Source organism: Mustela erminea, chromosome 5, assembly GCF_009829155.1.
Source record: "Mustela erminea isolate mMusErm1 chromosome 5, mMusErm1.Pri, whole genome shotgun sequence".
Taxonomy (NCBI): Eukaryota; Metazoa; Chordata; class Mammalia; order Carnivora; family Mustelidae; genus Mustela; species Mustela erminea.
This window is the reverse complement of record NC_045618.1, coordinates 46,798,000-46,823,620: the sequence shown is the minus strand read 5'-3', so window position 1 is coordinate 46,823,620 and position 25,621 is coordinate 46,798,000. Positions and strand designations below refer to the sequence as shown.

Genomic DNA, 25,621 nt, shown 5'->3' with positions numbered 1-25,621 from the left:
TATGTGTGGGTGAGATGGCAAGCATCTTACAGAATGGAACTACTAGGTAAGGGGTAGTATTTTTTATATACCCATTATCTAAAACGGTTAACCTTTTCTGAGCACATTTTACAGAAAAGTCAAATTTAGTTAAACTTTAGAATAAATGTCCTGGGTGCCTGGGTTGTTCGGATGGTTAAGTGACTGCCTTCATCTCAGGTCATGATCCCAGAGTCCTAGGATTGAGTCCCGCATCGGGCTCTCAGCTCCATGGGGAGTCTGCTTCTCCCTCTGACCTTCTCCCCTCTCATGTTCTCTGTCTCTCTCTCTCAAATAAATAAATAAAAATCTTTTAAAAAATAAAATAATGTCCTGACCCCCTAAAATAATGGTGAGAGAGGGAAAGTATAAAAGGGTTTCTTTTATCTCAGGAATCTGTTATTCACTTTGCTCTAGCCGAAACAAGCATCACATGCCCCCTGAGTGGTGCTGTGAATTTCCTCATCATTGCACCCCTTCCCCAACCAGAGCCAAATTTACAAATACACTTCTTTCCTGACCCTAAATCCCATGCAAAATTTTACTCCTCCTCTATTAGAACTGCTTGGAGATTATTATATAGGTACTATTTACTGATACCTTAAAGGAGTTTGCCATTTCATGAGTCTGAGAGCCCTTTTCCTCTGACTTGTTGAAGACAGACCTGATAGTAACTTCCTTTGCCAATTCTTTGAAGGTTTCTGGAAACATCTGAGTTCTTAGGACCTGTCCTTTTTGGTCTTCTCTGGGTGCAAAGCTCTGGACAGTCTGTATATGTTGGCTGCCCTCAGAAAACTATCACTTCCTGTGTAGCCCCAGAGTGGATGCCCAGGGAGAATTTAGAAACCCAAGAAGGCAAGATTTCATTTCTTTTGATGGCTGCATAGTATTCCATTGTGTATATATACCACATCTTCTTTATCCATTCATCTGTTGATGGACATCTAGGTTCTTTCCATAGTTTGGCTATTGTAGACATTGCTGCTATAAGCACTCAGGTGCACGTGCCCCTTTGAATCACTACATTTGTATCTTTAGGGTAAATACCCAGTAGTGCAATTGCTGGGTCGTAGGATAGTTCTATTTTCAACAGTTTGAGGAACCTCCATGCTGTTTTCCAGAGTGGCTGCACCAGCTTGCATTCCCACCAACAGTGTAGGAGGGTTCTCCTTTCTCCACATCCTTGCCAGCATCTATCATTTCCTGACTTGTTAATTTTAACCATTCTGACTGGTGTGAGGTGATATCTCATTGTGGTTTTGATTTCCCTGATGCCGAGTGATATGGAGAACTTTTTCATGTGTCTGTTGGCCATCTGGATGTCTTCTTTGCAGAAATGTCTGTTCATGTCTTCTGCCCATTTCTTGATTGGATTATTTGTTCTTTGGGTATTGAGTTTGCTAAGTTCTTTATAGATTTTGGACACTAGCCCTTTATCTTATATGTCATTTGCAAATATCTTCTCCCATTCCGTTAGTTGTCTTTTGGTTTTGTTAACTGTTTCCTTTGCTGTGCAGAAGCTTTTGATCTTGATAAAATCCCAATAGTTCATTTTTGCCCTTGCTTCCCTTGCCTTTGGTGATTTTGGAGATGCAACATGTGGGGTTAAAGGGGTAGGAGAAGAATAAATGAAACAAGATGGGATTGGGAGGGAGACAAACCATAAGTGACTCTTAATGTCACAAAACAAACTGAGGGTGCTGGGGGGAGGGGGATTGGGAAAAGGGGGTGGGGTTATGGACATTGGGGAGGGTATGTGCTACAGTGAGTGCTATGAAGTGTGTAAACCTGGCGATTCACAGACCTGTACCCCTGGGGAAAAAATATATTACATATTTATCAAAAAAAAAAAATTAAATAAAAAAAAAAAAGAAATCCAAGAAGGATTGGAGACTAGAACAGTAATAGGATGGGGAGGGGGAAGCAACTTGAAAACAAATATAAATGAGTAAATAATTGGAATTAGGATGGACTGATGGAGGGAGAAGCTGGATGTTAAAAGGTTTATTTCTGGAGGCTTCTGCTGAGAGGCAGACCAGACTATAGGGTATAAAGTACATTGTGACCAGGAGAGAGAGTGGAGAATGTGTCTGGAAACAAAGTCTAAGGGACCTCAGGGCCAGAGAAGTTTAAAAGTAAGTTTAAAAATAAGGAAGGCTTCAGAGGAAATGGCACTAAGTTGAGAATTTAGCCAGAATATGAGTGGGGGAGAAAACAAACAAACTTTGAAGTTTGCAAGAAGACCCTGAAGTGAAGAGTCTAGCATTTTTGAGTAGCTGAAAGGCCAGGGAAGACAGGATTCAAAGAGAAAAGGTGGAGTGTGGAGTGAAATGGGCCCAGAGAAGCAGGCGGGGACTAAATCATACCATCTAACAGGTGCTGCCAGGTTTTTTGGATAGAATCCTCAGTGCAGTGGGAAACATCTGGGGGATTCTTTTTTTTTTTTTTTTAAGATTTTATTTATTTGACAGACAGAGATCACAAGTAGGCAGAGAGGCAGGCAGAGGGGGACTGGGAGACAGGCTCCCAGCTGAGCAGATATTCCCAATGCGGGACTCCATCCCAGGACCCTGGGATCATGACCTTAGCCAAAGGCAGAGGCTTTAACCCACTGAGCCACCCAGGTGCTACCATCTGGGGGATTCTTAAGCAGGAGAGAGACATGATGGAATATATGTTTTATCAGGATTTCTAATCTATAGAGAATAAATTGGGTGGGAACCCAGTGGATAGTGAAAAGGACAATTAAGAAGCTAATGCAATAATACAAGTGAAACCGGGTGGTGGCTTAGGTGTGATATTTTAAACAAAACTAACATTTATTTATTTATTTATTTATTTATTTATTTTTAAAGATTTTTTCTTTATTTATCTGACAGAGATCACAAGTAGGCAGAGAGGCAGGCAGAGAGAGAGGAGGAAGCAGGCTCCCTGCAGAGCAGAGAGCCCGATGTGGGGCTCGATCCCAGGACCCTGGGATCATGACCTGAGCCGAAGGCAGAGGCTTAACCCACTGAGCCACCCAGGTGCCCCCAAAACTAACATTTAAAGAACAAAGAGGGACTCCTGGCTGGCTGGGTGGGAAGAGCATGTGACATTTGATCTTCGGGGTCATGATTTCAAGCCCCCACATTGGATGTAGAGATTACTAAAAAGTAAGTAGATAAACTAAAAATTTAAAAAAAAAAAAAAAAAGGAAAAAGAGACTGATTTGATTAGGAAGAAAATAAATCTGCTCATTTAAGAGTTAGGAATTGGAAATTGGCCTTACACTAAAATGGCTTTTAAAAATTTTAGCTATAAATCTGAGCCCAGTAGAGATGTGTGTTTGGTATCTTTGTTTGAAAATATATATATGTATATGGCCTAGAGAAATACAACCAAGGAACATTGTACTCAGAAGTTACCTTAAGCCATAGATTTCCTAGTTGAAATAAAGTTGGAAAAGTCTGGACAAGTTCCAGTAAGAAAGGTAAAACTTACTTAGAAGTAAGGACTATTAGATAGAGAAGGCTAATGGAAGCGTAAGTGTGTTTAACCTGTAATTTTGTTTGTAAATAAATACTGTATGAATGTGTTGAGCTGCCCTTTCTATTAAAAAGCGGAAAACAATGAATGGGTTCAAACTGCAACCAGAGGGCTTTGAGCAGAATGTTGTAAATGTTTGTGCTTTTTTGGTTTTGGGGTTTTTCTTTTTTCAGGTTGTTTTTTTTTTTTTTTTTTGGTGTTTTTTTGGTTTTTCGGTTTTTTAGAGAGAGAGCACGTGCCTGTGCGTGGATGGGGGCCAGGGCAGAGGGAGGGAGAGAGACTCTTAAGCAGGCTCCACACCCAATGCAGAGATGGAATTGGGGCTGAGTCTCGTGGCCCTGAGGTCATGACCTGAGCCAAAATCAAGAGTCAGATGCTTAAACCAATTCAGCCACCCAGAGGCCCTGAATATTTGTTCTTTAACTGTAATGGTTGTGAAACACTAGAAACTATTAAAAATAAGAAACTTGCCTAATGATTTTAATGTTCGACTGGAAAATTAATCATGTAGGAACTTATATGTAGATACCTACGTAACCTTCTACCTGATGAAACAGAAAAAGAAGAGCAAACTGAACCCAAAGCAAGCAGAAGAAAAGAAATAATAAATATTACAGCTAAAATAAATGAAATAGAGAAAAATAGGGAAAACTATTTTTAAAGATAGAGAAACTCATCAGAATCAAAGTTGGTTCTTTGAAAAGATTGATAAAATTGATCTTCATTTAGACTAAGAGAAAAAGAGAGAAGACTCAAATTAATGAAGTCAGGAATGAAAGAAGGGATATTCCTACTGCCCTTCCATTAACAAAAAGAATTATAAGGTAGTATAAATAATCATATGCCAATAAATTCAATAACCAGAAGAGATAGGCAAATTCCTGCAAAGACATAAACTACAAAACTGACTCTAGAATAGAAAACCTTAACAGAGCTGTAACAGTAGAGTGAATTGGTAATCAGAAAGCTCCCCAGAAAGAAAAAACGAGGGCCAGATGGTGAGTTCTGTCAAACGTTTAAAGAAAGGTTAACACTAATTGTGATGGACTTCATGTTTGTGCCCTATCTCATGTGTAGCCCTGATGTAATGGCATCTGGAAGTAGGCCCTTGGGAAGCAATAACATCATTTGGTTGGAGCCCCCCAAAATGGGATTAATAGAGAGAGCCATCTCTCTTTCTCTGCCATATAAGGATACAGGGAGAAGAGAGCTATCTGAAAACCAGAAAGAGTGCTCTCATCAGACACCAGATATGGTACCATGGCCTTGATCTTGGATGTTCCAGCCTCAAGAGCTGTGAGAAATAAATGTTCATCATTTAAGCCACCCAGGCTCTGGTATTCTGTTGTAGCAGCCTGAACTAAAACATTAATCCTTCATAAACTCTTACAAAAGTAGAAGAAAAAGGAGCACCTCCTAACTCATTCTATAAGCCAGTATTACCAAAGATGTCACAAGAAAGGAAAACTACAGAGCAATATCCCTTATTGACAGTTCTCAACACAATGCTAGCAAACCAAATCCAGCAATGTTTAGGAAGGTTTATATTCCACGACCAACTGGTATTTATCCCAGGAATGTAATGTTGGTTCAATGTACAAAACTCAGTCACCACAATATATCATATTAATAGAATAAAAGACACACGTATCTCTGGGGTACCTGGCTGGCTCACTCAGAGCATGCGATTCTTGATTTCAGGGTTGTGAGTTCAAGCCCCACGTTGGGTGTAAAGATTACTTAAAAATAGAATCTTAAAAAAGAAAAAGACAACACATACCTCAGAAGATGCAGAAAAAGCATTTAGCAAAATCAACAAACTAGGAATAGAAGGGAATATCCTTAATTTGATAAAGAGCATTTATGAAAAAAAAAAAAAACAAATTAACACCATACTCAATGGACTCCCTTAAAAAATTAAAAATAGAATTTTCATATCATCCAGCAATTACATTTCTGGTTATATACCCCAGAGAATTAAAAGCAGGATCTGGATGAGATATTTGTACATCCATGTTCATAACAACATTATTCATAATAGCTAAAATGTAGAAACAATTCCTGTGTTCATTGAAGGATGAATGAGTAAGCATAAAATGTGGTCTATACATACAATGGAATATTATACAGCCTTTAAAAAAGAAGGAACTTCTGGCACATACTACAACATGGATGAACCTTGAGGGCATGATGTTAAATGAAATAAGCCAGTCACAAGAAGACAATCATACAGTTATTAGAGTAGTCAAAATCATAGAGACAGAAGTAGAATGGTAATTGACAGGGTGGGGAGGGGAGAATGGAGAATTATCCTTTAATGGATATAAGGTTTCAGTTTTACAGGAGGAAAAGAGTTACGGAGATGGAAGGTGGTGATGGTTGTACATTATGAAGGTTTGTAATACCACCAACCTGTAAAAATTGTTAAGATGCTAAATTTTATATGTATTTTACCACAATTTTTAAATTTGGAAAAGAATCTTAAAAAGAAGGCATCTTAAAACTTGAAATTTCATTGGTCTGTGTAATCTAACTCTAGAATGCTAAGGCCTGGGGCACCTGGGTGGCTCAGTTGGTTAAGCGTCTGCCATCAGCTCAGGTCATGATTCCAGGGTCATGAATCGAGTTCTACATCCAGCTCCCTCCCTGTTCAGCAGCAAGTCTGCTTCTCCCTCTCCGTCTGTCTCTCCCCTCCACTTGTGCGCTCACTAGCTCTCTCTCTCTCTCTGTCTCTCTGTCAAATAAATAAAATCTTTAAAAAATTAAAATGTTCTTTCTAAAAAAATAAAAATAAAATCCTAAGGACTCTAAGGTCCCTGTTTAAGCTTCTGTAGTCCTTTAGTTGGCAGAAATGACCTAGGGATTCCTTCTTGGCCTCCAATTTTATAGTTCTGTAATATTACAAAAACTTGATTGTTGTTAGTATTGAGTATAAATTGCTGAATGCCCTTATTTCCTTATGAATTTTTGCAGATGCATTTGATAAAGAGTACAAGATGGCATATGATCGCCTCACACCTAGTCAAGTCAAGAGTACACACAACTGTGACAGACCGCCAAGTACAGGGGTGATGGAATGTCGAAAAACCTTTGGAGAACCTTATCTTTAAGACATGCACGTGTGTGTATACTTTCAATATGTATTGTATAGTCCATGTATAAAATAACATTTGAAGACTCTAAACTCTTTTTCTTCAATTTTTGAAAATGCATTTGTAAATGGTTCAGAAAGTCCAGATAGCTTATGTACAGAATGTTTTCAAAAGAGAAGAGTGACAAGTGAGGAGAAAGCCATTTTGTTTCCCATTTCTTTTTTTTTTCCTTTACTTCTCCTATAATAAGTGATTAAGTATTTTTGTGACGAGGAAATCCCTAAACAAAATTACTTCTCAAAATAAGATAACCGTTTCATGGTTTCTTTTGGAAGACACGTTGAAAAATCATGTATGGAACTTAAACAAATGTAAGATCAAAGTATTTCCTGTTTTCATAGATTATTCAAATGTTTTGACCATGAAGTTGTATTATACATATTTTAAATTGTTTATAGTAAGTTGATATTTTTTTAATTTTTAAACTTAATATAGCAAACAAAATGAACTTAAACTTATGAAGCAAGCAATTAAGTGCTTATTTTCCTTGTCTGCTGCTATTTGACGTAATTAGTACAGCTGCGGATCTCTATATGTATATCTATCTATCTATCTATCTATATTTTTTATTACCTGGAGGAATGATTCAGAAATGTCAGTGTTATGCTAGGATTGCATGTTAGTACATCTAAGCCTGACCGCAGTGAGTAAATGAAAGCTAAGGTGTGCACTGCCCAGACTGACTTATTGAGCCTTGTGGAAGGAGAGCTGGAGAGGTTCCAAGTCTGCTTCTGCCAAATCAGGTTCAATATACCATGATTTGAAAATTTTCTCTATCACTAACAGATGCATACAGTACACAGGGAGCGCTTACAAAACCAAATATTAATTTAAATTTTAATATGCTACATGAACACGTACGCTGGGAAATATGTCAGACAACTTATTCTAAATTTTACCCTTATTTTAATATCTAAAATATTGGGGATGATGTAGATTGTGTCATATTTATCTGGAATATGACATATTGGAGTATTCTGTTAATATTATAAATATATATACATATATATAAAAATATTCAAAATATTTTTTCAAAAGTAGAAAAATAATAACTCTCAAAGTATAGCCAGATAGAATTTCCCATATTGAGGAACTTGGCTTTTTCAACAAGCCTTCAGAATCTGAAGTCTATGGAATCTAAAATCCAGAAATATCCAGAAATCAGACAATAAATAGAATGTTTAAGCACCTATGGTATTAAAGAGACTCTAAAAAAATATTTTTAGTTCCATTATTGCAAAAACCACTTTATTTGGGTAATTTCCGATAAAAAGTATTCTTTGACTATTAGAATTATGTATAGATTATCAGTATGTGTGTGTGTGCATGGTTGCACACATTGTCATGAATGAAGGAATTCTCTAGACACTTTCAAAGAAGAAAAAATGGATGGTTCCAAATTTGGTCTGGAAAGCCAGTGGAGTCCAGCACACTTGTACTGGGGGTATCTGAGACTTTGAATCAATTTAGCTGCAGAAAAACTACCTTTTGCATTCACACCATTAGTGAATAGCATCAAGCTGACACATTTCACAGCTTTTGACTGGGGAAGTAATTGGGAGAGTTTACAAATGTGAAATTTTGATTCAGATTAGTTTGATGCTGAACTTGCTTACTTGAAAAATCTGGTGCTATGCACATATATATGCCTTTCCTTTGTAAATACAACTCCAGTCTTCTACTTCACTATTCATATCCAGTTTCACATTCTGATGGAGTCTTTTGTTCCCTAAATCACTTGAAAATTGTCAAATGAGAGAAATGTTTAGTAAGTGAGGCTTTGGGCATTGGCAACAAACATCCCTCCCAATAGGGTTCTGGGGTTCTATTCTGGTTTTTTGATGCATGTTTTACTTTCCCTTAGAAGAACAGCTTTTACTGTTCGTGGAAGTTGTTTAACTTTTCTTTAACACAAACTATATGTAAAAATTATAGTTGATGGATTTCAAATCGCTGACCCAAAAAAGTGAGGTAAAGCCCATCCTTTCTGTTCAAACTCAGATGGAAAAGTGAGTATAATTTTTACCCCCCCACTGCCCTGCCCTCACCACCCCCTACAAAGTTTTGTTTTTGCTTTTGGTTGGGTTTTATTTCTACTTTTAATTCCCAGGAAATACTATTTGTAGAAATTTAGTCTTTAAAAATAAAACCCAAAACATGAATAGAAAGTGGTAAACCCTGCTCGAAAGAAAATTAAAATCTAGATCATCCTTTAAGATAACTCTATATAAACTTTTCTTCCATTTTGTCTCTGTTGAGGATACATTTTGAAGAATCATGGCCAATCCTGTTGGAGAGAAATACATTTTTGCTACATTATCTGTCTCTTGTTTTCTTACTCTTAGTTTTGTTTATATGTTTAATAGTGGAAAATAAACCATGCTGTGTCCTGGTATAACTTATTTACTACTTCCTCCCATGGTGTTTTGAATGTCATACATTTGTATTTTGTATCTAATTTTGATATTCAACTTTTTCTTCCTACTGCCAGGTAAGGAATTATACAGCCTGCTCATACTCTGATTTTTGTCTTTTTTTTCTCCTGATTTCTCTTTTGGACAATGGTGGGGAGGGAGGGAATGCTTTAAAACTCTAACACTACCAGCTTATTTGATTCTAAGTTTTTCTAATATGCTTTTACATTTTTGTATATAGAGAAATGGCCCCAGAAAATGTTGGTTCAGCATTTTATGTGATACATACTTATTGTATTTTACGCTGGTAACTACTCTAATACTTCAGTGCAACTAGCAAGTGTTGACCTGTACAGAGAAGGCTGTGATGTTTTATTTCTAAATACATTGTAAGTACACAGTTAGAAGAGACCTGTGTGTATGGTAATGTCAGATGGCCCAGTTATTTTTATTTCTCCCACTAGAACTTGAAAGCTGCTGTTAGACACTTTATTCCAGACCAGCAAAGGAAAGGGCAGGCTGCTTCTTTCAGAGAGCCCTGGGCCCCCTCTTCTGCTAGAGTTAGCCGCTCTGCCCTTCCTGTTTGGATATCAGACTAAGTTTTCTTTCAGAATTGCGTTCGTTGACAGCAGCACACCAGTCAGTTTACTTTCATATTCTCAGACTTATTCTTCTCATCCCTTTATACTGGCCTCTTCCTCTGGCTCCAAAGCAAGTACATTTGCTGGCTGAATTATTTTTGTTTACAAAAGTTAGCTGTTCACAAATTAATATAGGAATTTGTCTCTTACACAAAAAGTCTGTGCTTGTGCTTATCCTCCATGATGCTGCCAGGCTCTACTGATGAAGTCTCGGCGGCCTCTCCCTGGTTGCTGTCATTTGCGTGGCTCCCTCCTTTTGTCTGTATAGATTTTTTTTTTTCAAACATTGTGCTGTGATGAAACCACTAGAGCAACTGCCAGGCTTTTCTATAAATGAAATTCTTCAGGTTTTGCCTGCTCGTCACAGTGAGGGGCCTGAAGACCCAAAGCATGCCTTTGGCTATGAAGGCAGCCTGAGACCAGGGTGTGCCACTGGGCTCTCTCTAGTGACCCCCACTCCCTGCACTGGCAGAGACAGCTCTGATCACGACCTCTCTTTGTATCTTCTGTGGTGACCAGTCCCCAAACGCATTGCAAGTGACACCTGGGGTGGGGAGGGGCCGCCCACAAAAAAGGAATCAGACCCCAAGGGTATTCGTTGGCAAGGAAGGCCAGCCAGTTCTTCAGATGTACCTACCGGGCTGTGCTGTAAATACTAAAGTCCGGTTCCCACCCTCTTTGGTACTCAATCTTTAAAGAAGTGATAATTAAAATATAAACAGTGGCATAAAAGGCCAAGCCTGTAAATTTGATAAAAGCATTTTTAGATCGATTGATGGAAGAACCATTTTACTATGTAAACATTTAAAGAGAACACCATTTTTCAAAAATATGGATGGTATTTTTTTTTCTTTCAATACTATATAGAATTTTAACCCATTAAGTCAGGGAGAGGCTCACATTTTTAGAAATCGGGTCTAAATCTATCACCAGGGTCACCAAGGAAATGCAACCTCCAGAGGGATGAAACCGTCACCTGGGTAGCCACTGTCCTCCAACTGAGAAGCTCCAGTGGGACAGTTCATGCATCCTAATGCTGAATAAGTAACCTGGGATTTGTCCCCTGTGACTAGATAGGTCACTTTGCCTATCCCATGAGAGGACCATCTCACCATTATCTTGACATTTTAAGATGATCCTTCATGCTAAACAGTATAATTTTAATAAATTATAGATTTATAAACATATAACAAAAAATTTCATTTCCAAACAGAACAAATTGATCTTTTAAAAATTGTATAAGTTTTCCATCTCCCTGAAGTCTCCTTCCTCCCTCCCACCCCAGTGACTTCTTATACATCCATCAACACCCAGCTTTCATTTCACTTGACCCTTTCTGTCATAGTGTGATGTGATCAGACCTTCCTCTCCGAGCAAAGGGAAATGCCAGACATCAGTTTGCTGACCATGAATGGGATGTTAGATCATTAGAGTTGACTTTAATCATGAAATGTCTGTCCAGCACTTTCTCATAACAAAATGTTTCACTGTCCAGTACTCCTCATCCATTCTGGGGAAAATATTGGAACCCAGGCTCTCGGGTGATGTCCCTGAGTTGGCTGGAATTGGCTGCAGATGTGCACAGTTTGGCATTGGAATCACCCTTCTGACTCGTTCTGTCCTCCTGTTCTTGGGCCATGCCATATGGAGAGCAGGCAATGCAACAGTACCAATGAGGATAACTAAGAATATGGAATGACTATGTTTCCATCATTATCTTCTCAAGCATTCCAACCAAGTGACCCAAAGATACAGATTAACTCATCCATGTTTGCAGAATAAAATACCATTAGGACTCACAATTTATTGAAATTTAATAAAAGTCATTTCCAAAGAATGTGAATCCTGGGGCAGGGAGGCAATTAATTAATTAATCAGCCCATCCTAAGAGATGAATTATGGACTGAAGTATTTTGAACACCAAAAGGTTTGATTTTTTTTTTTTTTACATCACATCTGTCCTGCTATCTTCTAATCTTCAATGAAGCCTCTCATGTTCATAATTAAAGCTGTATTTACCATCATAATCTATAGTCACCTGAGCTCCTTCTGCTCTGAAACTAGGGACACAGAACTGTTTCATTTCTAATGTGTCCCTTAAATCAATGCTTGTAAAAGCAGCAAGCAGTGGTTTTTAATATGCAAGCACTTCAAATTCCACATGCAATGTTTAAATAGTGACACAATTTGTACAAACACAAAAGTCCTTTAACTAGTGGAAGCAGTAATACTCTCTATCTCACCATGTTGTCATCATGTTAAACATTTTTGGAATTTCTCCTTTATAACTGCCTGGAGATCCACTTAAAAGCCACACAGGAAATCAGTCGTCTTGCTTTATAATCCTATCTAGGGTGACACAAAAATAGCATTACCCCACAGGATCTCTTACTTTATAAATCAGACTTGGCTCTACTGATTTTGGGATCTCTTTAAAATTACTCCTTTTCTTACTCACTAGTAGCTGCTGTCACTGTTAGGCGAGAATATGCTGGAGGAGCAAAGCCAGGACTGCTTTTGTATGACTGTCTAATCCCTCAAGGTGACCACTTGGCGGAGACAATACTAACTTGGATTTTCTAGTAAGTACATATGTTTAAATAGCCCTTAGAGTAGTTTTCCTTCCCTAACACTCCCACTTCCGATTCAAGGGTGATGAATAAATTTTAATTTCTTGGGCTACTTACTTTAATTTCAGTTTTGAGAAATGCAGCTGTAAGAGCTAAGGTAGTCCTTTTAAGCTATAAAATACTGGTATACATTTTACTGGACTATGATGTATAATGTAATTGATTCCTATTACACATTTTTTTCTATAGTCTTAGTTCCTTAAACCCACCAATAATTAGACCTGTAATATTTACAAATCTGATTTAAAAAACAAGCCACATTTTAAACAGAAAAAGAGAGGACAGCAAATTGCAGCATGTGCTTGGGCCAGAGGCCCGGGGATGCAGTGTAGACCACATCTGCATCTTCGGATCAACAGCCCTTCAGGAATGATCAGGGACTGTGGGCATGGGGGCTTGCCTTACTGCTACTGTGCCTGTCCCAGCCCTCACCCCCAAGTTATCTCTCATTCAGAAAACCCTCTGGCTCCAGAGGTCCTTCTACAGGCCTCTACATGATAGCTGCCAACAGCAGTCAGGGGCAGGAGCTCCATCCCTCTAGAGGGGAGATTGTTAATCCACAATGAGCTGCAGGTGCTTCCAAGGATAATGTTCAGATGACATTCCCATCAGAGGCTCTTGGCCACTCCAGTCACTCTCCTGGACCATGTTCATTCTTTCATTAATGTGACAAGAAGTACAGTAGCTTCTGGCATGGTTTTTCTGATCCATGTCCATTGTGAGCAACAGTGACTCTGACTCAGACAGATACGGGACAGGAAATGATTCGATCTTCTAACATCACGCTGATTATCAGGAATATAAAGTAAAGGAGGAACATCGTGAAGCCCAGGATCTTGTTCATTCTCCATTTGCATGAGGCAATTGAAGAGATCACAAACAAGAGCATGAGAAAAAGCAAAACAATTGCACAAAACAAGCCATTGCTGCTGACTGGAACAGGCTGTAATCCATTGATGAGAGAGAAGAGCAACCAAGGGGCAGGCAGGCTGCAAGATTGAAGAGAAAAAAGTGAATATTCTTAATTTATAATAATCCTACATATAATAACCCCACATATGTAAATACTTTTATAATTTATAGTGTTTTATAATTCATATAAATATATAATTTATAACATTTACATTTTATAATGCATTTTCTAATAAAACAATTTATAAATTTATATAATTTATATACTTACAAACCTTTTATAATTTATAATTTAAAAGCACTTATTTTTACACACACACATACACACAAAGCCTATGAAACAGAACAGAAAAGATTAGCCCCATTTCACAGATGAGGAAACAAGTTCAGGGAAATTGAAATTACATGCCCAAGGACTCACAGCTAGTAACTAGAAGACCCTAGATTAAAACTGAAATTTTCTGGGTCCAAGTGGGGTTTTTTCTCCATAATTCATGACGTGCGTATGAGAAACCCAGATGGGTTGATGTTTGACTCTTTAATCTCACAATTTTTATAAGCACTATCTGAGGCTAACATGTTTTTAAATTCTTCAGTGATTGGGGCTCTCCTATGCCCCACCCCTCCATACACACACATACACAAATTCATATTAAAGAAACAAAAGTCCCTTCCCAAAACTAGGTTATGCCTCCGAAAATGAAAATAGCCCAGAGGTTCTGTTCTGACAAGTTGGGAGGAGGGGAAGGAGAGTGGGTATAGGAGGGTGCTGCATTTGCTTGTTTAGACAAAATGCTTTTAGAGCCTCTGAGCTGGCAGGACCCCAAATGCCAAGGAGCAGAAATATCAGGAGGTGAAACTGAGTCACTGCTCCTTCCAACCCCACTTCGACGGAGGTCAGTGAGCAGAGCATTTGACTGTATTTGGTAATGAATTTGATGGACTTTGTTTTTCAACTCATTTATAAATTCTACTTGGTTACATTTCAGGCAGCATTTTTGTCCTATTATCCCATCTGGCCGTGATGAATGAGGGGAGGACACTTTGCTGCCTTGTAGATACTAATAATATAAATGCCCTATTATTCCACGTGTAAATAATGAAGCAGAAAACCAGCGAACAGAGCCGACACAGTGTTTCCCAGTCATACTTGATAAGCCTTCAAAAGCAACTTTGCACTCACCCCACGGTGATATCAAATATGTTACTGCCCACAGAGCTTGACACGGCCATGTCTCCCAGGCCTTTCCGAGCGACAATCACACTGGTGATGAGGTCAGGAATGGACGTGCCTGCTGCTAGGATCGTCAAACCCATTATCTCTTCAGAAATCCCTACTGTTTCACCAACCTGGTAAAAAGTTACAGTGATAGGAAAGCACAGCAACAGCAAGGGGAAAACCTGAGGCTCTTCAAAGCACCAACCACATGCTATTTCGTGCAAGCCCAACCCCTTTCCACAGAGCTCAGCACTCTCCTTTAGCCTGGGAGAGATGGGCCACGCAGAGAAAGAGCAGGGCCCCTGCTCAAGGCTTCAGAGAATGACGCAGCTCTTGTCTAAATTGGACTACAAGTCTATCTTTAATACCACCTCTCACTGTCATTTCAGCTCCAACACCTCCAGCTTCCCAAAAGAACTGCCCCTCCAAAGACTTGTTCATTTCATGTTTCCATTTCCAGAACAACCATGGACACCTGCTGTGGGCCAGGAACTAAGTTAGAGGCCAGAGATAAAAGTATGAGCATCACAACACTGACCCTACTCCCAGCCTAGTGAAAGAGAAAAACTTATAACCAGCGATCCCAGGTAGAAGAGAAAAGCCACGGGCACTCGGAGGAAGACTGACGAAATGCCCAGCAGAAGGCAAAACTGAGCTTGCTCTCACAAGTGTGCACAGCGTCACCAAGTGGAGGGGAGCAGGGCATGCGTGACAGAGAAAGCCTGGAAGAAGGCTAATAAGCAATGGTTAGCTGGATCAGCCCCTGAATGGCCTTCTATGTCAGGCTGCAGCGTGACTGTAAGACAAGACCTACACTTGAATATACTACACTCACCAGAATAAAGAGTCAACTTTTGAGCCTTTACAAACAATGTAGGACCTACAAATTCACTTGAGCCTCACCATTGCCTGGGTACTGGACCTTCACCCTGAAGGGGAGAAAAAGTGCCCTTGGGCCCTGATGATGCAGGATTTAGTTCACTCACCTGGTGAGCCCACCATACCATGAGGTATGAGAACATGGCAATCCACACGACAGATCCCAGGAAGGTAAGAACAAAAAACTTCTTAGACTCCTATTAGCAAAAAGGAAGAGAAATAAGTCGCAGAGGCTAAAGGTCTTTGACCCCTCCGAGGGAGCCCCAGAATCACTGACAGGATCTGCTGGGGGAGTGGTGGAGAGGATCTGGAGATGGTCAGCTGAGATCTGGGTCTCCAGTGAGGACCCTGAGATGTCTGGGGAAGGAAGGAGATGGCGGCCCACTGGGCGTCCGGCGAGCAGGGCATTCAGCAGTCACCAAACTGTGAAGGGAACTATTTGCTTGCCCTAGAACCAGACTGGTCTAGGCGTGCCGTGTGGTATCTACAACCTCCTGCTGCTCTCCTCACCTTCGGACCCCGAGGTAGAGTATGGACAGCCTTTGGGTAGGGCCTGTTAGTCAAGAGCTTTCCCTATAGATGAGAATTCTGGGTAGAAATAATACTTTCCCCCTAAGTTTTCAGAATATCCCTGGGACATATTGGTTGGGGGAAGGGGGAACTTGGCATTATTCCCATATTAAAGTCAAGAAACTAGGAATTGTACTAGTTCACACACTTATAGTGATGGAAACAAGCCCATTTTAGGGCCTCCCAAGCCTACCGGTATGTCCCCCTAGGCATGGGGTCCCTTCTGGAGCTGCAAGGTGCATCCCAGATACTTTCTGTGGTTGAGCCCTGCCAAGCCAGTTTGCCCCATCTTCTCACCTCTTGCATGAGAGGCCTAAAGACTCCACAGACTCCCTGGGATACAGCAGGGCGAACTCACCAGCCTCCGAACGTCGGGCACTGTCAGCCACAGTGGGAACACAATGGGCAGGAGGAACAGGTAAATGGCCTGCTTCTTCCTCGTCTCGGGCCACTCCAGGGACAAAGGCTCCTCATTTGCCTCCTCGTCTTCCTCGTCTTCCTCCTCCTCCTCCTCCTCCTCCTCTTCCTCCTCCTCCTCCTCCTCATCTTCCTCTTCCTCCTCTTCCTCCTCTTCCTCCTCTTCTTCCTCCTTTTCATCTTCACTTCCATGTCCTTCTCCTCCCCCTTCAGCATCTCTATCTTTCTCATCACTTTTGGCTTCACTTTTACGTTCAGCATTGAGTTCCTGCTCCTCATTTTCACCCTCGTCAGCTTTCATTTCACCATCTTCTGCCTGGAGTTCACCTCCACCGTCATCAACTGCTTCTCCTTCCACCTGGAGTTCACCTCCACCGTCATCAACTGCTTCTCCTTCCACCTGGAGTTCACCTCCACCGTCATCAACTGCTTCTCCTTCCACCTGGAGTTCACCTCCGCCGTCATCAACTGCTTCTCCTTCTGCCTGGAGTTCACCTCCAGGATCACATTCATTGGCGCATTTTCCTTCTTCGATTTCACCTTCATGTTCACTTTCTCCTTCTGCTTCAATTTCATCTTCACCTTCCAGTTGAGTTTCACCTCCGCCTTGTTGTCCATTTTCACCTCTACCAGGAGCTTCAGCCTCTTCACCTGTCACTTCACCTGTGCTCTCAGCCTCAGCCACCTCTCCTTCCTGCAAGCCAAAGTCAACAGATTAGTGTGGAAATAACTGCTCGGCTTGTTCTCCTTCCCAGTGTTTCCCCATTTTTGTTATTGTTGTTCTCAGAATGGATCTACAGACTTGAGTATGAGGAGAAAACTAGTGCAGTCATTCAGCAAAATTCTCTTCCCAGCATTCCCACCCGGTGGTTGTCCTGTCTATACTCGATCATTTTCAGGGATGGAAAACTCACCACCTCAGGTGGCTTCTGCCTCTTGACAACTCTGATTAAAGTTCTTATTTATGATAAGGTTCTACACTCTGTGTGTAGGTTGACTCTTTGAAGCTACACAGAACAAAGCTAATCACCCTTCCACAAGATAGCTTTTTATCCTGAGTTAGAGATTCCCAGGTTCTTCCATCTTTCTATGCTATTGCCCAGAGCCTCCTGCCCATGTTAGTGAACTCGCTCTAGTTAAGTTTATACCCCAGGAGGAAGCTTCGAAAACTGAACACAGAATGCCACAGAGTGGAATAGGACTATCACCTCCTTTTCTTAGAAATGTGCTTCCATTAATGTTGTCTAATATAGCTTATCTTTTGGTGGTTACATGGCTGAGTCTACTAAAACTCCTAAATTGTCATATATCTTGTATGTATGAAATGATGATAATAATACCTACTTACTGGGGGGTTTTTATGTGCCAGGCACTATGCTAAGTGGCTTAGATAATAATAGCACTTAGTGTGCTTCATGAGTCAATTAGTTTATAGTACAGACAGAATTAAATCCATCTAACAGATGGAGAAACCAGGGTATAGAGTAGTTAAATAATATACCCATGGTTCACATAGTAAGTGATAAAGTTGGGCTTTGTAATATGGACAGTCCAACTCTCGGCCTCTTAACCACAAAGCTGTCCTGCTTTGCAGTTGCCAAGGCTGAAAGAGATCTTTCAAAGCTGAGTAGCTTGGGGAGCTTAGTAGAAACACAGATTTGCAAAATAAGTGAATAAAATCAAAGAAATACAGATGTCCTGGCCCCATGTGGACCAACTGAATTAGAATCTCTGCGATGAGAAGCCAGGAATCTATTCTAACGTGCTCACAAGTGCTCCTAATACATCCGCTTGCAGACCAGTGTTTGGCCACAAGGGACTGACTCCATATGTAATCCAAAAGCCACTAATTCTGAGTGTCCACAGATTAGACACCCAACTGCCCTATAACAGCATGCCTGGCCAGTCCCTCGAGCAAATGACCTGAACTGTGTGCCCACAGGAGTATGTCATCTATAAAAATTTCATGACACAGCCAGCCTCCAAGGGATGCTCAGTGAGTCTCGACTCTGCTGCATATTCAAATCACAGGGAGGCCTTAAAAACTTTCATGCCCAAGGACCCACCCCAAATACTCTAACTTAATTGCGCATTTTTTAAAGTTCCTCAAATTATTCTAATACGAAACCCGAGTTGTAAACCTCTGATGTAGTGGTCAAATATTAATATTCATGGGGCCTGGGCTGTGAATTGGAAATGAACAATGAGAAGATTTTAGTCTGGAATAAGTCCTGCCCTCCCTCCCGCACCTCTACCAGGAGAGAAGGTTTCCTGGAGGAGATAACAAGTCATTTAAATCCATAGGTATCGGAGTATCTGCCCAGCCTGCACCCTTTTCTCTGAGAACTATCACGCCTCACACCCTCTGAGCCAATGGCTCTTTTTTTTTTCTGTGTTGGAGTCAAAACACCCCACCACTCCCTGCCACAGTTGATTGGACACAGACTGGATCCCTGACCTGGGACCTGGTTTGAAGAATCCAGTATCTTCTGATACTGGAAGCCAGTCATTGGTTGATCCCCCTGTGGACTGGAGGCTCCACGTGGGGGATTAGGGCTCTGTGTGCCCATAAGAAAGCAAATGAAGCCGGGCTGCCAGGCGAAGCTGAGTGATAAAGCCTGCACACAGAGAAGGGGACCTGAAGGAGAGCAAGACAGAGAGCAAGAAGCCACTAGGGTCACAGATCTCTGCTCAGGACTTGGTACAGTTCTTTGTGAGACTGATCTTTCCCTGGGATTCCAAGAGACACCTCTGTAGCTTCTTAATCCCTTTCTTTTTTTTTTTAATATAATTTTTAAATTTTTTAAATTAACATATAATGTATTATAAGCCCCAGGGGTACAGGTCTGTGAATCGCCAGGTTTACACACTTCACAGCCTTTCCCATACACATACCTTCCCCAATCAATGTCCATAACCCCACCTCTCTCTCCCTACCCCCCTACCCCCCCCCAAGCCTCAGTTTGTTTTGTGAGATTAGGAGTCACTTATTGTCTGTCTCCCTCCCGATCCCATCTTGTTTCGTTTATTCTTTTCCTAACCCCAAACTCCCTGCCCTGCCTCTCAAATTCCTCATATCAGGGAGATCATATGATAATTATCTTTCTCTGATTGACTTACTTCATTCAGCATAATACCCTCTAGTTCCATCCATGTCGTCACAAATGGCAAGATTTCATTTCTTTTGATGGCTGCATAGTACTCCATTGTGTATATACACCAAATCTTCTTTATCCATTCATCTGTTGATGGACATCTAGGTTCTTTCCATAGTTTTGCTGTGGTGGACATTGCTGCTCTAAACATTTGGGTGCACGTGCCCCTTCGGATCACTACGCTTGTATCTTTAGGGTAAATACCCAGTAGTGCAATTGCTGGGTCATAGGGTAGCTCTATTTTCAACTTTTTGAGGAACCTCCATGCTGTTTTCCAGAGTGGTTGCACCAGCTGGCATTCCCACCAACAGTGTAGGAGGGTTCCCCTTTCTCCACATCCTCACCAGCATCTGGCATTTCCTGACTTGTTAATTTTCTTAATCCCTTTCACTTGAGCTGGCCATAATGGGTCTACTCAGGACACTCATGATGCCATCAAGATGTCTTAGACACTGAATGCAAAACTGCTGGCTTAAGGATGATACAATTGACTGTTTCTGGGTGTTAAACAGAAAAAAAAAAAAAAAACAGGGATGGAACTTGTCAACTAAATGCTTATTTACTGTCATTACTCAACCCTAACTGAGCATAACTGTGCCTACCAGGCATTGCCTCTCTGTGGAAGAGACAGACAGCTCAGATTGTGCATCCTGCCCTCAGGAACCTCACCACCTAGCAGAAGAACTAAGACTCCTAAACAGAGTATGGGGAAGGCTGTGCTAGGAGCCCTGAGACAGGGACCAAGTACAATAGGCGTTCATTCATCTGGCGGGAGGTGGAGGAGGTCAGGGAAGCTTGATGGCCATGGAGGCATATACAGTGGCCTGGAGAGGTGGATGAGATTGAGAGGAAGGTGGAGGGGAGGAAACCAAGGCCCGGAGGTAGAAAAAGCATGGAGATAAGGAATCCAGTTGGCTGGAGCCTGGCAGAAGAAGAGGCTTTGTGGCCATAAAGACAGCGGCGGCAAGACTCTGGAAGCCCTGTGGATAAACCTCAGGGGGTTCCAAAGGCATCCAGAAACCCTCCCCGCCACATGTCTTACTGCCCCCTAGTTTCTGACAGACACCCTGAGAGTCACCCTTATGTTCCTATGGCATGTGACAGTTGGCAACACATTCTCATATATGGCATCTCATACTGAGGTGTTAATGTGAAGTAACTGACCCCATGAGGTACGTGATATTCACAGAAACAGCAGGCTTACCTCAGAGGAATGAACCTCCAATAGAATTTCAGACCTGCAGGAAGGAAGGATTTGGGGCCAGCAAGTCCTTCCTTGGTCCTCTTAAACTCCACCACCAAGGAAGAGGCTGGTGCCTACCTGACCACCGGGATCCTCCTCCTGATCTCCCTTGACTTCTGGAGCAGGGGCTGGCGTGACCGTGGCCCCAGGAAGCTGGGCTGGCTCCTCCTCTTTAAAGGATAAACATGGAATAGGTCAGAAACGTGTGCCAGGTTCCAAGGGCGGCTGTCAGAGGCTAGTATGAGGGGCTCTGGGCTACTGGACTTGTCTACCTCAGCATTTCAGAAAGTCTGGGGAATTTCTTGTCGATAGGAAAAGCAACATGATGTGACATGAACTGTTACTGCCCCATCCACAGGGATAGCTGCGGATAAGAGGACAGCTGGGAGTGGCCATCCTTGCTCCCCCTGTATTCACAAGCATCTAATCCTGACCAGTGTGGCCAAAGATCCTAGGAACAGCTTGGGCAACAGAGAGAGACAGCAAAGTCCCAGCCCTCAAGGTCTAACCTTTCCTCTTACCCCTTACACGGAAAGGGTTCTGGTGACTTCAAAGACAACAGCTTGGAAGCCTTGGAATAGTATTGCCGGGAAGAGAGACTCCGAAAACCTGGAGAGCCAGGTTTAGGAAGAGGCCCTCACTTCTTGGCTCTGCAGCTTTAGGTAAGTCACTCGACCTCTCAGCTGGTGTTTCCTTGTCTGTTGAATGGGGAGAATGGCTGCTGCTCTCCCTCCCTCAAGGATGGCTGCGTGCATTAGGCAGGCCTGGTGTGCGGTGCAGCACCCACAGGCCAAGAGCTCTCGTACTCTCTCTACCCCCGCTGCCACAGGGATGCTGCTCTTCTGTATTATCAGACCCCTGGTGTCCTTCCCTCCTGGGGTTGCTGGTCTTGGACCAATCCCTAATAGCACTGTCCTTGTGTAGAAGTGACAGGAAGAAGAAATGGAGCCCAATAGAGTCTCCTCTGGGACAACATTTAGTGAAAAAGAATCTCACACACACACACACACACACACACACACACACACACGCAGCTTGGCCTGGCCTGTCAGAGGAGAGTTTGCACAGAGCTGTCCAGGGCCTCCCTCAGGACAGCAATCCTTGCAGAAAGGGAAGACCCCGGGAGGAGGAGGCTGACATGCGGCACCAGATCATCGCTCCAGTTGACTGGCTCCCAGAGGCCAAGAGGCATGTCTCAGCCCTGGGCCACTGGGACAGAGGAAGGTGGCAGGAGGAAACCTAGTGGTCTGGCCGTCCTCTCACCTTCTGGTTTGTTCTCTGCTTTAGCATGAGGCTTGGCTTTGGCCTGCTTACTCAAGCTCTCCTCCTCCTTATCCTTGGAGTGGCGGGCTGCAAATGAGAAAGGGAACACATCTTATCTGGGACCCTTCAGTTAGGCTGATGAGTGGAGCGGCCAATGCTGCTGAAGCGGATGGGAAGAGGCTGGCCTGGGAGTTGGGGTCTGGATGCTGGTCTTACTAGGCTCACTCATGCCACCCAATTCCCAGACTTTCACCCTAAATCCCCTGCATCATTACGAACTGGCTGTGACCTTAGGCAAGTCACTTCTTCTCTCTAACCCTCTCTCTTTTCTGGTAAAATGACATGGTTGGACTCCGAGGCAACAAACAGGATTTATTTCCATCGTGAGTTCAAGTGCTGGCTGTTAGAGCGCGAGACTGAGGAGGACTCTGATCCAGGGTGGGGAGGAGGTGACCGTGACTCGTCAGTGATGTGTGCAGGGAGTAGACCAAAAATAGCAGAGAGATATTTTTGCCATCCTTGAACAAGATTATCTCTTTGGTCCTTAGCAGCTCACTTTCCACGAATCTACCAGAAGCTCTATTGTACTGGTCACTACTGGTGACCGTGTTCATGAGACTTCCTTTTCTGGTCAGAAAAGCTGACCTTTTCCGGTCAGCTGACCGCCAAGCTCCCTGCCATGTACTTTCTAACCCCAGGTACCTGGAGCCCAGGGAGGGCCTCCTTCCACATCCCTGCGTACACTCTTGGCCAGCAGCCCACAGAGCACTCCGTGCACAATAGTGCTGCTCTGACATCGAAGAAAAATGAGGAGGGCAACCTCCTTCAATGTGACGGTGTCGTGGGCAACATGCAAAGCACTTTACCCGTGTGGTTCAAGGTGGGAGACACGGAGACTGAGGCGCAGGGGCTCACGAGGTCCTCCTCACGGCTGTGTGGCCCGGGAGGGTGAGCTCAATGGCACATGTGATCAGGCAGCCTGGTGCCGTGGAGTCTGTTCTGGAGTCCAGGCTGGCTTCCCCCACGAGCGCTGGGCCACCTCAGGAAGCTTGCACACCCTTGCCAAGGCTCAGTGTCCCCCTCTAAGAAGTCAACATCATGAGACACACAGCTCTGATGGGAGGGTCCATGAGACAAAATAAATAAAAATATTATTAACTGGTATGATTAAATTTTGCTGTGTTAGCTGGAGTTCTGGAGCCACAGAGCCTGGGTTTGTATCCTGGTGCTGCCACTTGCCAGTTGAGGGCCTAGTCAACTGATTCCTTACCCTCTCTGAACCTCAGACTCTTCCTCTGTAAACTCTCACAGGGTTGTTAAAGGAATACATAAACTGATCCATGAATGTGCTTAAAACAGGACCTGGTATCCAGAAAGCCCCGTATAAGCATGAGCTGCAACAAGGATGAAGTGAGTAGTTGAGAGCATCATCCTTCCCAGGAAGCAACTCTGCAGGGGGTCTGAGTTAGAAGGGACCCTGGAGATCCTCTGGTTCATGACACAGACAGATGGAGGAGGTGCAGTGCAGAAAGCTGCAGGGACCAAACGCTGCCTGCGTCCGGGATGGGCAAGAAAAATAAACAGGTCTGAATTTCCTCCTTTCCGCCTGTCTCCTACACGCTCTGAGTTGGTTCATCTGTAGCTATGTCTGGCAAGAGGCTCCATCCTGCGGGGCCACCCCTCGGGCACAGGAGGCCCTTCCAAGAGTCCCGGTGGGCGGGCCCTGCAGCTCCGCGCCAGAGCCGAGATGTCAGGAAGCCGGCATACTACAGCCTCCCTCATCCACACAGCTTCGGTGCCCCCATGGCACAGATGGAGCACTGCCATCTTCTGCCGAGCAGCACAGAGTTGCTGTTATCCCAGGAGAGCTCCTTGGGTTGCAGTGCTGGCACTGAGAACATCTGCTGACTGTGGGCTAGAGGGGCTGGCAAGGAAAATCAAGTCCTCGTGTTTCCTTCTGAACTCTCCTTGAATACCCTAACCTCTCATCTCCCATGGCCCTGAGGAGGCAGGTCAGTTGCAGGGCCTCTTTCTGGTCCCCTCTCCCTCTCTCTCTCATGCACACACACACATCTAAGTGAAATCACCATAAAAGGCATGGGATCCCAGAGAATAGAAGCCCTTTCCCACGGTAGGGGAGAGCTCAGACCACACATCAGCTCTGTGGAAAGAGCTGGAACACCTGGAAAGGGTGGAAACATCTGGACAGCCATTTGGAACCAGCAGATGGAAACACAAATATGTTATCTGGAAAGTCTTGGGAACAAAGGCCTTCATCACTGCTCTGCAAGGTCCCAACGCCTCCTGGATGAGGTCTCGGGGTGTAGAATCAGAGCAGAACTTCATCCCACATTGTATCACATCCCATCACCTGCCATGAGGCCCCTTCCAATGTACCAAGCCTGTTTGTCTTGCTGGGGCTGACTGTCCCTGGCTCGCCCAGAGCTCGTTTCCTCAAATGGCCTCTCTGCTTTCAGCGCAGCCAGATCATCTCCTACTTAGTATCAATCTCCTCTGACCTCGGCGGGGCCGGGCCATCACATAATCTTGTTAGTACAAGTAGGTCAGCTGCTGGTCAAGGGAGTGGCCCAGGCAGGGGGGCCTGTGGTCCCATTCAGCAGATCTTTATCTTCAGGCTCCTGCTAGAGTCGGTGATTCCACAAGGAGTGGCCAAGCATAGCCCCGAGATAGGGCTTCCTTCAGAGCCCCAAGCCAGGTGTGCCTCCAGCACTGATCACCCACAGGCTGCTGGGTGCTGCAAACTCCACTCTCAAAGCTCCCAGGGTACTGATACTGGGGGGGGGGGGGGGGGGGTGGAGAAGGCTTTTGCAATGTCTGTTGAGGCTCACCCTAAGGATTTTCAAAGGAAGGTTTGATCATCTCGTCTTTGTCTCTACTTCTCCCCGTCCAATACCCTTTTAAATACCCAACTCAATACTGTATCTGTAGGGGATACTTCAGGGCCTGAGAACATTCTGAGCACACCGCCCCCTCACCCCCCACACCCCCACACCCTGGCCAACATTTGTCCCTGAATCAGAAATGTAAGTCAGGAGGCTTCCTGATGCTTATGAGTCAGTCTCCAGGGTCATAGTCAGCTCAGGCCTCTGGGGAAGGGGCCCAGAAGGCAGGGCTTGGTAAGATGGATGGTGAGAAGCTCAGCTACTCCCATCACTTGTCAAGTTGGACCCCAGGCCCCACTTTACTTTGAACCCCTACCACCCCCAGAAGTGGTCCTGGCAGCTCCTATGGCATTCCTGGCTGGAGAGGGGTTAGCAGTTTTCATGGGACTCCAGAGCTCAACACGGAGCACAGAGGGGTACCACTCAGAGGTTCCAGGCTGTGGGGTCCTACAGGAGGTACTCCCAGGAGTGGCCCTGACTAGTCAGCCTGGGATAAGCTGCCTGGCTGGAGATTCTGTGGGATACTGGAGCCGACTTGTGGGTGGTAGGCCTTGTAGGGAAGTCACTGAAGGCAACCCCAACATAGACTGGAGCAGGGCACACAGCACTCTTGGCCTCACCAACTACAGAAAAACTCTTTTACAGGAAGCCACACGGAGACAGGGAAGTCGTGGGAT

General features: G+C 43.4%; 2 protein-coding genes across 13 annotated transcripts in view; one reads left to right on the top strand and one right to left on the bottom strand.

Annotated features, from left to right (window-relative positions):
* Positions 1–9,093, top strand: part of DENND4A (DENN domain containing 4A) — a 144,612-nt gene extending 135,519 nt beyond the window's left edge. For 9 of the 12 annotated variants that reach the window (XM_032342913.1, XM_032342912.1, XM_032342918.1 and 6 more), the window contains one exon: positions 6,520–6,656. In XM_032342913.1, coding sequence (XP_032198804.1) covers positions 6,520–6,656 — 137 coding nt within the window. Of the gene's footprint in view, positions 1–6,519 lie in introns of all 12 variants that reach the window. The other 3 variants (XM_032342915.1, XM_032342920.1, XM_032342914.1) reach the window with 1 other exon arrangement.
* Positions 9,094–13,022: 3,929 nt separating this feature from the next.
* The window catches only part of SLC24A1 (solute carrier family 24 member 1), a 31,723-nt gene continuing 19,124 nt past the window's right edge, over positions 13,023–25,621 (bottom strand). Inside the window, exons 4-10 of the mRNA XM_032342922.1 lie at positions 22,042–22,128; positions 20,857–20,948; positions 16,834–17,074; positions 16,322–16,707; positions 15,501–15,590; positions 14,479–14,645; positions 13,023–13,372 (exon numbers count right to left, since the gene is read on the bottom strand). Of these exons, the coding sequence (XP_032198813.1) occupies positions 13,123–13,372; positions 14,479–14,645; positions 15,501–15,590; positions 16,322–16,707; positions 16,834–17,074; positions 20,857–20,948; positions 22,042–22,128 (1,313 nt within the window). The 3' untranslated portion in view covers positions 13,023–13,122. The remainder of the gene's footprint in view (positions 13,373–14,478; positions 14,646–15,500; positions 15,591–16,321; positions 16,708–16,833; positions 17,075–20,856; positions 20,949–22,041; positions 22,129–25,621) is intronic.